Genomic DNA, 11,959 nt, shown 5'->3' on the forward strand with positions numbered 1-11,959 from the left:
TATTACGCATGTTCGATCACTGTGACCGGTGAATAAAACTCAGCGATTGTTGATGTCTTTAGTAATCACCCGTTTCCTACTCTTAACAGAGAAGAGGCGATGGAGTTAAATAAGCAGTGCTGTCCCTGCATGTCTCATTCTTACCTCTGGAAGACACTGCACTTTATTTTAGCTAGTCCATAAGCTCACCATGTAGACTCTGGGGTCCTGAAGGTAAAACCAGGCGCACGGCTCTGCTAAACGGAGAAAGTTGACAAACATTAAACATATTTAAGAGCTAATAAACATGGTATTAAAATATACCATTTATCAGAGGCATTTAAATGTAAAACTGGAGGATAAGAGGCAGCTAAAACGGGTTTTTATCTGTCTACTTGTATTATTAGCTTACTTGTGCTCATTAGCTAAAGTCACTCAGCCCGCTAACGTGCTCCCGCTGATCTATGCTCGGCGCGGAGTGACGTCACCGCGGCAATCGACGTAAAGTGAAAGCGTGCGCGCCGCTCGGGGAGGATGGACAGCCTGCCGCACGCGTGACATGTGGGCCATAATGGTGGATAGGTAGAGCAACACTCTCCAGCTCTGAGACAGTTGAGCGATTCCCAGTCGCCGTCGACGACTCTTCGACCTCCGCCGGACGCGCCCGCCACCTCGGACGGAACGACGCCACGGGACCGCGGAAAAATGCCGAATATCAAAATATTCAGCGGGAGCTCACATCCGGACCTGTCGCAGAAAATAGCAGACCGCCTGGGTCTCGAGCTTGGGAAGGTTGTCACGAAGAAATTCAGCAACCAGGAGACGTGGTGAGTTGTTACGCTGGTGTTGTGTTATTCGGCGGTGAACGCAGTTAGACCAGCGGCACGTATATAGCCAGGCGCGGTGGCCATGGACACTTGCAGTCCACGCACGCCTGAGATGTCAGGCTAACTGACAACCGCTCTGCTAATTCCGAGCACGGAGCTGATGGGACGACGTGATGAGCCAGCGTCCATTAGTTCCCTCCACCTTGCAGACCAGACCACACGCGGCACAAAAGCCGTTGTTTACTCCGCCTCATCCGTCTCTCGCCCGCCATGGTGCGTTCGCTCCATGGCGCTGATTTCTGTTTGTTGCTTGTCGCCCTGGCAGCGTGGAGATCGGGGAGAGCGTGCGTGGGGAGGATGTCTACATCGTGCAGAGTGGCTGTGGCGAGATCAACGACAACTTGATGGAGCTGCTGATCATGATAAACGCCTGCAAGATCGCCTCGGCCTCCAGGGTCACCGCTGTCATCCCCTGCTTCCCCTACGCCCGGCAAGACAAGAAGGACAAGGTGGGGGTGAGGGATATGTCTACTTTCTTCTGTCATGCCATTTGCCATCCAGCATCATGACAAGAAGCTTGCACCCATGTCCATCAACAAAGTCGACGCTTATTTGCTATATTATTGTTGTTTGTTTGCCGCTCCCTTCGTTCTGTGTGCTCTGAGGAATCAACTGCACTTCCCATCTCATGCTTCTCCTGGATGCTCTCACATCATTTCAATCATCCTGCACGACTGGAATGCCCTAGACGTTTAAGATCTGTATCTTTATAAATAGAAGTGATCTTTTGGTATTATGACAAATGTTATGAACAATAATTGCTATATTTTTGCTCTGCTCTTATTTACTGTCAATGATCTTGTAGTCACTGTGGTCTTATGTCTGTTTACAAAGTTAACTCGTGTTTCAAGAGTGATTTAAAGTATATTTTATAAACTCTTTCAGAGAATTTGGAAATGACATTGCATGCAGAGAACCGGTGGTAGTAACAGGATGTCAATAAGTATGACTTCGATCAAATGTCAAGCGGATCTGCAGCAGGATCTATTGGTATCGTTTGGTTTCCGTTCCCTTCGTTCTGTGTGCTCTGAGGAATCAACTGCACCTCCCATCTCATGCTTCTCCTGGATGATCTCACATCATTTGAATTATCCTGCATGACTGGAATGTTCTGAATGTTAAAAAATAACAAATCTAAATATCTAGCTTTATAAGTAGAAGGGATTTTTTTGTTATTATGTGGAATTTTGTTAAGAATAATTCCTATATTTTTTGCTCTGCTCTTTGAATATACTTAGCATGATGCGGGAAAATATAAAGTGAAAACCTGAATCTGTTTAGCATTTACACAGTAGAGGTTTTTTACTGTGTTAAATATAGAGTGACGGTATGAATGGATGTAAAGAAAATAGTGTCACATTAATACATTGAGGTCTGTATTGCAATATAATTGACTGATTTGTTACGCTCTCAGTTTAGTGCTATTTTTAGAAGCGAGCCATGCTTGCCAGTCCACTTATTCCATGTGACTGAAGAGATCTATTTTCATCGTAGAGCCGTGCCCCTATCTCTGCCAAGTTGGTGGCCAACATGTTGTCAGTCTCAGGCGCCGACCATATCATCACCATGGACTTGCACGCCTCACAGATACAGGTGAGAGACCCAGAACGGGACCTTTACAGGAAATGCATCACAATCTTGCCATTAATCAGTCCTTAGGGTTAGATCTTCTTGGTATGCATTCTAAACCTGCTTGTGCCTGATTTTGGAGATAATGTTGGAAACTAGACTCTCCTTGCCTAACTTTTATATTTCAGCAAAGGGAGAGAGGAGCCTTCTATTCCTGCCAGCACCTAGTGGACGTTTAGCTCCTCCTACCCCAGCCAATAATCTGTATTCATCTTTCTTCCAGGGATTCTTTGATATCCCAGTTGATAACTTGTATGCAGAGCCAGCCGTGCTGAAATGGATCAGGGAGAACATCCTTGAATGGAAAAATTGTGTCATTGTCTCACCGGATGCCGGAGGAGCCAAAAGGTATGCATACTGGGCCATTGACTAAGGGTTTCCCCCCCTTGTGCATAGCTTAATCTCAACACATCTAGTTCACTCAAGGTTAAACTTTTGTTGACTGAACTTATCTCTGCCGGGGCTCAAATTTGACTTGTACATTTACTGTTTTATACCCTTTGTTATCCACACCAGCTGTAACTCATGGACACACCCTTTTCTTCTTGCAGGGTCACCTCTATAGCCGACCGGCTGAACGTGGACTTTGCTCTTATTCACAAGGAGAGGAAAAAAGCCAACGAGGTAGACCGCATGGTTCTCGTCGGAGATGTGAAGGATCGGGTTGCCATTCTAGTTGATGACATGGCAGACACATGTGGCACAGTCTGCCATGCTGCTGACAAGTAAGCCCTATCTATTTTTTACTGTTACAAAATAAATTTGGAACTTTACAGCATAAGAGAGAACATGACTACAGTCCGGTGGAGGACTGTGGTTACTGTGGACTGGTTGTCAAACATACAAAGGGATCAATAACTGGATTTCATATAGGGACCTCTGTTGCCCGATATATCCATGGATGAGGAGGTATGTAATTCTTTTCTGTTTTTAACCCCTTAGACTAATTTCTGCCGGTGCCACCAAGGTTTATGCTATCCTTACCCATGGCATCTTCTCTGGCCCAGCTATCTCACGTATCAACAATGCCTGCTTTGAAGCAGTGGTTGTCACCAATACGATCCCTCAGGAGGAGAAGATGAAACACTGTCCCAAAATTCAGGTCAGGATACCATATTTACTTCTGTCTTATTCAAGTGTACAACTAGTTATTACTTGCATCAACGATATTATGTTTTCATTTACGTTTGTTTATTGTCTTTCTGCTAGCAATATCGCACATAGTACTGTACCAATTACCATAACATTTTTAGGCGGATCCATCTGAATGGGGGAGGATCTCGGATATATATGATATTTTTTTAATTCAGTTTCTATATCTATGGCTGAAAAGCAACAGCAGAGTCAGTTATGGAGCCAAAGGAAGCGCAATACACTCTTCTTCGTCACGTTTACTTATGAGTGATCATAATCGTGGTGTTAGCTCTTTTGTTTCAACCAGGCTGGTCAGACAAGCTGCTGCTACAGTAGGCCTTCTCAAGGTTGGGTTTTTCACTGCTCTCCTTTGAGACCTTAACTTAAGTCTGAGATGCAGTTTCAGAAGGGTGTGTCATTGGGAGGGAAACCAAAGCAGAGTTTATCTCTGACCCACATACTGGCGTCTGGAAAAAAAAAAGGAAAAACGAAACTGCAGCTAACAGCAAGATTCACAAGCGTATAATCGACAATGGACCTAAAAGCACTTTAACATGTTTGAGCATCTGGCACAAATGGACAATGTGTGACTGATCTTCTTTTTCATTCAGTTTATTGGCAGGTGGTAACCAACGTCAAGGAGCTTGATACACCAATACTATTGCTAATAGCTGCATTTTCCACATTCTGAGCAATTAAGGAACATGTCACGTTTTGTTCTGGTTTTCTGTTTTATTTTAATAGAAGACCTGCATATAACATCAATGGTCTGTCAGTTGTCCAGTTTTCCTCACAACTTCCCATCTTCTCTGCCTCCAGGTCATTGACATCTCCATGATCCTTGCAGAGGCCATCCGTAGAACTCACAACGGCGAGTCGGTGTCGTACCTGTTCAGCCATGTCCCCTTGTAACAAGTGGTATATAAACGTTTGTGCTGTTACACCAAATAAGAGGGAGTTGCCCCAACCATAACACAACCATTATCAAAGATGTTCAGCTACCTAACCATAAAAAAAGAAAAAATAATGAAAAGGAATTATTTTGTTCGGTTAAGTCTGTTACTAATGCTGACCCCTCTCCCTTGAGTTCCTTTGGCCTATGAGGAGTGTCCCTTTGTGTGCGGGGCACAAGCTTATTTATTGTACATTGATGAATATGTTTATCCAAGACAAACTTTGTCTGCTTTATAACATAAGTCAGAGTTTCTCCTGACCATTTCTTCCTCTCAGGGAGTCCCTTCAGTCTGTTGTCAAAGAGCTCGTATCATTATACCCGACAGGTCCCAGTGGTCAGGAGAATCATTTGGCAAATAAGCTGTTACAGTGTTTTTTGTTTCTATGAAAGAGTGTAGTTTTTCATGTTGCTCTTATATCTTCTGCTGATTACAATATAATGAAGTGAATGTGTACTGAACTAGTTTACAGTGCCACTGAAGCTCCACTCAACCAAGAGTGCCTCAACAGCCTGAAATGAAGTTATGTTGTCCACTTGTCTTTCACCCTCCCTCAACCACAGATTCATCTTTATTTTGTCACTGAATGAAGAGCGTGCACGTTTCCAAACAGGCTGGAGACGTTTGGGGATGTTTATTTCAGCTCTTGAGGTGCCCTCATCGAGTGGGGTTTGCCCAGTGTCCAGGATTTATCCTTTCTATAGAGAAGCTGTCAGGTTTTTAGCTTGGGGTCTCTGCGGGCTGGAGCTTCCTTCAGAAATTTCACCTGCTTTTTTCTTCTCTCTCTCTCCCTGTGTATTTTTTATGTCAGGAGGAAGGTTTTGTCATTAATGTGCATATTCTAAGTGTTTGTGTTTACTTTTCAGTAGGATGAATGCGCCAGATATCTGAGGGTGTGTTCTTAATAAAATTGAATATGCATAAAATCTTAATCACTGGTTGTTGTGTCTAAAACTATATAGCCTATTTTTAGAAATGCATTGGTAAAAGGTGATTATTGAAAAGGACACATTTCAGAGCATACCACTATAAACCACCAACAGCATTGAGCCCATATTTGATAAATGCATGTGCAAGTATAATGGTGCAAGTAAAATAAATTAAAACGGTGTGGTCAACAAGATAAATACAGGATAAAATGTAGCATCAAGGAAAACATGCTCAATTAAGGTAGGTGGAATTTAGATAAAGGAATTAGCAAAGCCGTAATAAATGATAATCCCGATTTAGATATGAAATAAACAGTTTTTTTATGAAATTTATTAAAGCTCTTATAGAGAAATTATTAGAAAACTATATGATTCATATAATCAATGAAATGAAATACAGTACATAAAATAATTGAATGCAAAATATATGATAGCATATATATTACATATATTTGTTATATCATTTAAAAATATTTATAGAGAGATGAGAATTAGAACTGTAATTTTATCTATACTGTAAAGGACTGTGACAATATAGTCAGTGATGTGATAATAAATGATATCCTGTCTCATACAGGACCACATGATAGCAGCTGTGTTTTCGCCGGACTCGCCCATATTCTTAACGGGGGGGTGATTAAAGCGATAGGCGAAACAACCAATCCCAGAGCAGAAGACGTCGCCGGTCGTGACCAATGGCTATTGTCGAAAAAGCGGGCCAATCGCAGACAGTGCACCGAGACAATTATCCTCCATCCGAGTTGACAGAGATCTTTATGGCTGGAAACAGAAACCGGAATCGTACGTGTGTGAAGATGAACGGAAATCAGTAAGCACCCCCCCCCCCCCCCCCCACCCGCCACGCTTTAACGTCTCAACAGAGAGGAAGGAAATCAAAGTAGACACGACGCTGCACATATACTTGACTGTACTCCTGACCTTGCGATAGCACACGGGGTGAGTCAATGTCTCTTTCTTACATGTTTGTGATTACAGTACATACCAGATGATGTTTTAGCAGCCATTTATTTGAAAATTCAACGTGTGATCCTCTTTCATTTTCTGTTTCATCGTTACTCCCCCCCCCCCCCGCATATAGCTTAGCCAGAGACCTCATCCTCTGCTGCTTTATTTACTTTCAAATCCTGCATTATTGGAATTGTTGAAAGTTCAGGTCACGCTCCATTACCATCCTGCCATCAGACCAGTACCATGCATGGGTGAAATAAATATGTTTATCATTCACAAGTTAAGTCTCTGTCGAAGATAAATCATCAACTCTTTCCTACATGTTAATGATTATATACCAAGTATAATTTATTTAGTATTTTTATTTCGATCATCTTTCATTCTCTGTCTCAATAGGACTTTCCTCCCTATACCCATATATGGAGATTTGATGTGTCAAATTTAGGCGAGAAGGATCATTTGGCAGAAACTATATAAATTAATCGTAGTGATTATTTCACCAGTCGATTTCATCTAAATTGTACAAATTGTAGTTTACTTTACCCTAGATAGTTCCCTTTATGTTTAAATTCTTGATATTTATTAGATTTTGGTGTGAAATTCGACTTGTGTTCATCATCCATTTTCACTTTCATTATGTATGAGTGCATCCCTGAAATTATCTCTTTTCCTCATTCCTACCTATAGCTTAATCATGAAACCAAGTCCTGACCCCGAAGAAGAGGAAGAGGGCCTTGGTCGCTCAAAGTTTAATATACATTGCTTCCTGAATGGAGGGATGTCCACCTTCCTCCCCACCCTTGTTGCCTTCCCTGTCTACAAGACTGTTTTCCGTCAGCAAATCAACAACCAGCCTTTTCCCGAGGCAGTGGGACAGCTCTTCAGAGAGGGACCTAGGAAGCTCTACAGGGGCGTGGGGCCACCATTACTAATGCAGACACTGAAGGGCACCCTGCTGTTCGGTCTTCAGGAAGCTATCCTCCACCATCTCCCGCTATCATCCCAAAGTGCCATCTCCACCTATGCCCTGCCTGCTCTGGCTGGGTTTGGTGCAGGTCTGGTGGAAGCTGTGGTGTTTACCCCCTTCGAGCGCGTGCAAAATGTGTTGCAGGATGGCCGGAACTACCGTGATCTACCCACCCTGAAGAGTGTTCTTGTCAGGCTGAGGGGACAGAGGCTGACCCTTGGGTACTACAGAGCCTTCCTGCCCATCGCTGCCCGCAATGCTCTTGGCAGCTCCATCTACTTTGGTCTGAAGGGGCCCGTATGTGCTGCTGTGGCGGGAGAGTGGTGCCATCCTATGGTTTCCTCTTTTGTGTCTGGGGCGCTGACCTCCCTGGTGGGCAGCATGGCAATCTACCCGCTCTCTGTGCTGGTGGCAAACATGCAGGCACAGCCGGGAGGAGAAGTGAAAGGGGTAATGGCTTCGTGGAGGATGCTGTGGATGTCTCGGGAGCAGAGTGTGGCTCTGCTTTACCGAGGAGGCTCCCTTGTTATTTTCAGATCTTGCATGATATGGGGAATCACCACTGCTCTCTATGACAGACAGAAGAAACTCTCGGGCTGAGAAGACGTGGAGGAACACCCTCTGAGAGATATCAAATTGCCAGGTTAAACTAGTCTCTTTGAATTGATTTTCAAATATAATATTACTGTAGCATTCTCCCTTGAAAATATCCCAAGACCTAATTTTGTCCTTGTGCAAGTGCCTCATCCAGTCAACAGGAGTCCAGCAAGCACACGGGTGGGATCCATCATCTGTTTCAAACCAGCAAACACTGCTGAATCCACAAGCCAAAGTTAACGCACCACTGCCAGGACCTGAGCCCCTGTCTCTGAGACAGTGGTTGAGGATGTATCGTTTGACAAAGTTGTTTGTGCAGTATAGCATATGGTGCTAGGGAAACACAATTGCCTTGTTTTTTTCATTTTTCTTAAAGGGGAAATTCAGCTAAAGCTCATTGTCAGTGTATGGCACCACAGCATGTGAAAATGTCCTCTGCAGCTTTTGATGAGAATTTATGTCATTTTTAAGCTTGAAGACAACTTTATAACAGAAAGTCTGTTTATACGAAATGTGTATTTTGTTGGTAGGTTATTTGCAATGCATGGAGGGTCTAGGAAATGTTGCATTATAGGGAAAAGTGAGAGCCATCATTTTTAGGACCAGTGTCTTAAACGGGGCCAAAGTCAGGATAACTCCTATACTGCTGCTTTATTTACTTCCAGTCCGACATCATGTGGTTGAATGAATGTTACAGTGACATCGTCAAGTTTTTATGTTTTTAAAATAGGATTTGTTTAATTAAAGTGCTGTGCCAAGGTACGTTATGACTCAGGGGTCAGCACTGGTACCTCACAGCATGACGGTCCTGGGCAAGACTCCCAATCGGGCAGTATATCACTGCTGCACCCTGTCAATCCACACAGAGTGTAACCTGCCTCTTGCCTGGTGTGGGACATGCTCCATTACCCTCTGCAATCAGACTAGGACCATGCATGGATGAAATAAATATGTCTATTATTCACAAAATATGTCTCAGTGAATGATAAATCGTCTACATTCTGTCTGTAATCTCAGTGTATACATGTAAATCGACAGAGAATAACTGTCCCAGGAATGTGTATTAATAAACTAATCTACCTAACATTCCCTGAAGTGGATTCTGTTGTGTCTTCGCCAGTCACACACATTCTGCAGGATTTTTTTTTTTTGTTAGATTGTGTTATATTATAATCAGTCCACTAGATGGTACTGTGTTAAAACCAAAGGCAACATGAAATCATCTACTCCATCAACAATGGGAGCTCAGTGCCCTGGAGCCGGGGACAGGGGCGGACAAAAGGTGCTAAAGGAGCAACCCATAATATCTCCAGGAAGCCAGACAGGGAGGGTGTCCAAATAGAACTCACCGTGTGGGCTAGCCAATGGGAGATGGAGCAGTGGTTGCCACATAGGCCTTTGCAGAAGGGCGTGTTGTCTCTATTTAAACCGTTGGCTTTGCACGGATTACACAGACCCATCCTACCTGTAGAGGACATTGTTACTGCGCAGCCTTCACCAGGTAAACCGAGCTGGATACATTTTCAATAATGCATTTAAAAAGCATTATTACTCATAAGCCTTTCTTTTATCTATTAAAATGTAAAGTGGCTATGCAACATTCCATGCTGATACTCTTACTGTAGTGCTTATTTCTCTGTTATTCTGTGGGGCATGTATAGGGTACCTGAAGGCGCTGCATTCCTTTGCATGCAAACATTCACTTGCTCATTATTATTTCACATTGCTTTTTGCTGTGATTTACAATGTGAAGGTGTGGACTTTGTTATAACATTATAGGCTACCTAGCACTGCATCTAAATGCAATCACTGGATTTTGTGGGATTTATGCAAAACCACGAGCAGTATAAACTGTGCAGTAAACATGGACTTTGGATTGAGTCAATTCCTGTGGGAAAAAAGTCGTTTAAACATAAAAATTTTGATTTTCTTCCTTCAGTGCTGTTATCTTATCCCTGCAGGTGTTTGTTTGATATTAAGCAAATCTTTTCAATGATCACATGTAAATGTAAATCATTATACAACATGTGTCAGTAATAACCAGGTATTTCTTGAGGAACTGAATACCTGTAAGTAACAGGGCCATGAAATATGACACCACATTGGAGCTGTTTGCTCATTGTGGGCGGTTAGGTGGTGAAGTGCATGTTGTTTCTTGCGACTGGTTACCTAATTCCAGAGTTCGGTCCAGTCCTGTCTTTTTTAACCGAGGTGTGGCTTGATTGGTGTACATGAATGGACATGCAGTGCAACGAAAGTGGGCTCATGCTTTCTCATGCTTTCTCATGCCTTATATGCAACATAATCTGATAGGGCATCAGATTATCCATAAAAATCCATGTTTTGATCCGAAATATAATTTTAGCTCTCTCTCTCTCTCTCTCTCTCCCTCTCTCTCTCTCTCTCTCTCTCCCTCTCTGCCTCTTTTCTACATTAGAACTCTTTCAACATGGAAGCGAAATCCCCTAAGGTCAATGCTGAGGTCGAGCATTTTGACAAGTGTAAACTAAGAAAGACTACAACAGAGGAAAAAAACTTTATTCCAACCAAGAAAGGTAGGTGCTTAAGGGTAGATAAGTGTGCTCTTAACAAAAGTCCATGTAATCCAGCCCCCATCCAGGTTTTGCCTTCTCCTTGGCTCATTGTTCTACATAGTCAGCGCCTCCCTGTCTGTCGTGAACCTCAACTGCAAACAGTGCATTGCTGATTAACTGGAGCAACACACCTTGCTCCCTGAGTGTGCTTCCTCAGCGCCAGCATGTTCACAAGAAACACACAACCCAACTTCATCCACCTATTACAAGATGTATTTCTACTTCTACTAAGATGGAGCTTTATAACCCCCAAATCTAAAATGTTGTCACATGCCCAGCTAACTAACAATCCCAACCGACTGGTATGTCAGTGGGAAAGCAGCAGCAGCATTAAAACACACTGCTGGTGCATGCAAGCTTCTTAGAAATTTAACTTTGAATTTAACATAAAATAACAGAAAGCCCAAACAGAGTGTGGTACCTGAAGGGTGTGGCAAGCATCCACTGAGTTGCTTTCTGAGAAATGGAGGAACCAGTTTTTTGGGAGATCAAAAGCTTTTGAGCTACACTATTTGACAGTGGTGCTTCAGATTATGATTGTTCTGTGGTGTGTGCGTCAGATTTGAGGTTTTAAAATAGATTATTAAAATATTGCAATCTGTAAAGATATCAGTTTGTTTTCTTGTCCTGACAACATCCAGACTCATACTCATTAACTCATTTGTGTTTCTGCCTTGTGATCACACAGACATTGAAGATGAGAAGAGAGAAAATGAAAAACAAAATGTGAAGAAGTAACCAAATCATGCCTGCCATGATTCCTCTTCTCCACGCCTGCCACCTTACGTGCCATTACACCAGTCAGGAAGCCTGCCCATCATCTCCGCCTCTGCCTCTGTTTTCCACGATGCCGTGTTTGATTATAAATGGTGTTTGGGTTGATGCTACGGGAAGAAAATCGGTATTTGATCCCAAAGTAAATTAATTCAATTGATGTATTTTCCGGGCTTTTTTCCTTGCAATGATGTAAAAGAGAGTAATGAAGATATGACAGGGTGTAGCTTAAATCCAACCAACATGAACAACTGTATCAATGGAAATCCTGCTGTGTTATCAATACACTTGATACTGCTAAATCGTGCCATTAAAGAAAATAAAAAAATCAATGTTAAAATGTTTTGCTTGAGTTGCAATTGTGTATATTTGGTCGAACTGCCCTTTGCAGCGTCATGTTAAGTTCAGGAGTTTATCAGAAAATATAACATCATGTAAAATTTAACATATTTATTAGGACAAGATTGTTTCTAATGGGAAAACTAAAATGAAAATAACTATAATTAACACTTGTCCATACTTAGTTATTGCTAAATGTTTCCTATTT

At 42.5% G+C, this 11,959-nt stretch overlaps 2 protein-coding genes and 1 long non-coding RNA gene across 4 annotated transcripts; all 3 read left to right on the plus strand.

Moving 5' to 3' along the window:
- The first annotated feature begins 498 nt into the window (after positions 1-498).
- prps1b (phosphoribosyl pyrophosphate synthetase 1B) lies at positions 499-5,514 on the plus strand. Of its 2 annotated transcripts, none has more exons than XM_062393961.1 (7): positions 499-806; positions 1,132-1,321; positions 2,361-2,459; positions 2,719-2,843; positions 3,047-3,220; positions 3,438-3,597; positions 4,449-5,514. In XM_062393961.1, the coding sequence occupies exons 1-7, from the start codon at positions 685-687 to the stop codon at positions 4,539-4,541; spliced, it is 963 nt and encodes a 320-aa protein (XP_062249945.1). In that variant the 5' UTR covers positions 499-684; the 3' UTR covers positions 4,542-5,514. The 2 variants fall into 2 exon arrangements, with proteins under 2 accessions (XP_062249945.1, XP_062249946.1); XM_062393962.1 differs by having other exon boundaries at positions 500-806; positions 1,132-1,315.
- An 861-nt stretch (positions 5,515-6,375) lies between these two features.
- LOC133958405 (solute carrier family 25 member 53-like) lies at positions 6,376-9,130 on the plus strand. The gene is made up of 2 exons (XM_062393169.1): positions 6,376-6,468; positions 7,168-9,130. The coding sequence occupies exon 2, from the start codon at positions 7,175-7,177 to the stop codon at positions 8,045-8,047; it is 873 nt and encodes a 290-aa protein (XP_062249153.1). The 5' UTR covers positions 6,376-6,468; positions 7,168-7,174; the 3' UTR covers positions 8,048-9,130.
- Positions 9,131-9,386: 256 nt separating this feature from the next.
- Positions 9,387-11,744, plus strand: LOC133958338 (uncharacterized). Its single transcript, XR_009921675.1, has 3 exons — positions 9,387-9,545; positions 10,482-10,599; positions 11,327-11,744. It is a non-coding gene; the product is annotated as an uncharacterized LOC133958338 (long non-coding RNA).
- Positions 11,745-11,959: the final 215 nt, after the last annotated feature.

This window comes from Platichthys flesus, chromosome 8 (genome assembly GCF_949316205.1).
Source record: "Platichthys flesus chromosome 8, fPlaFle2.1, whole genome shotgun sequence".
Lineage (NCBI taxonomy): Eukaryota > Metazoa > Chordata > Actinopteri > Pleuronectiformes > Pleuronectidae > Platichthys > Platichthys flesus.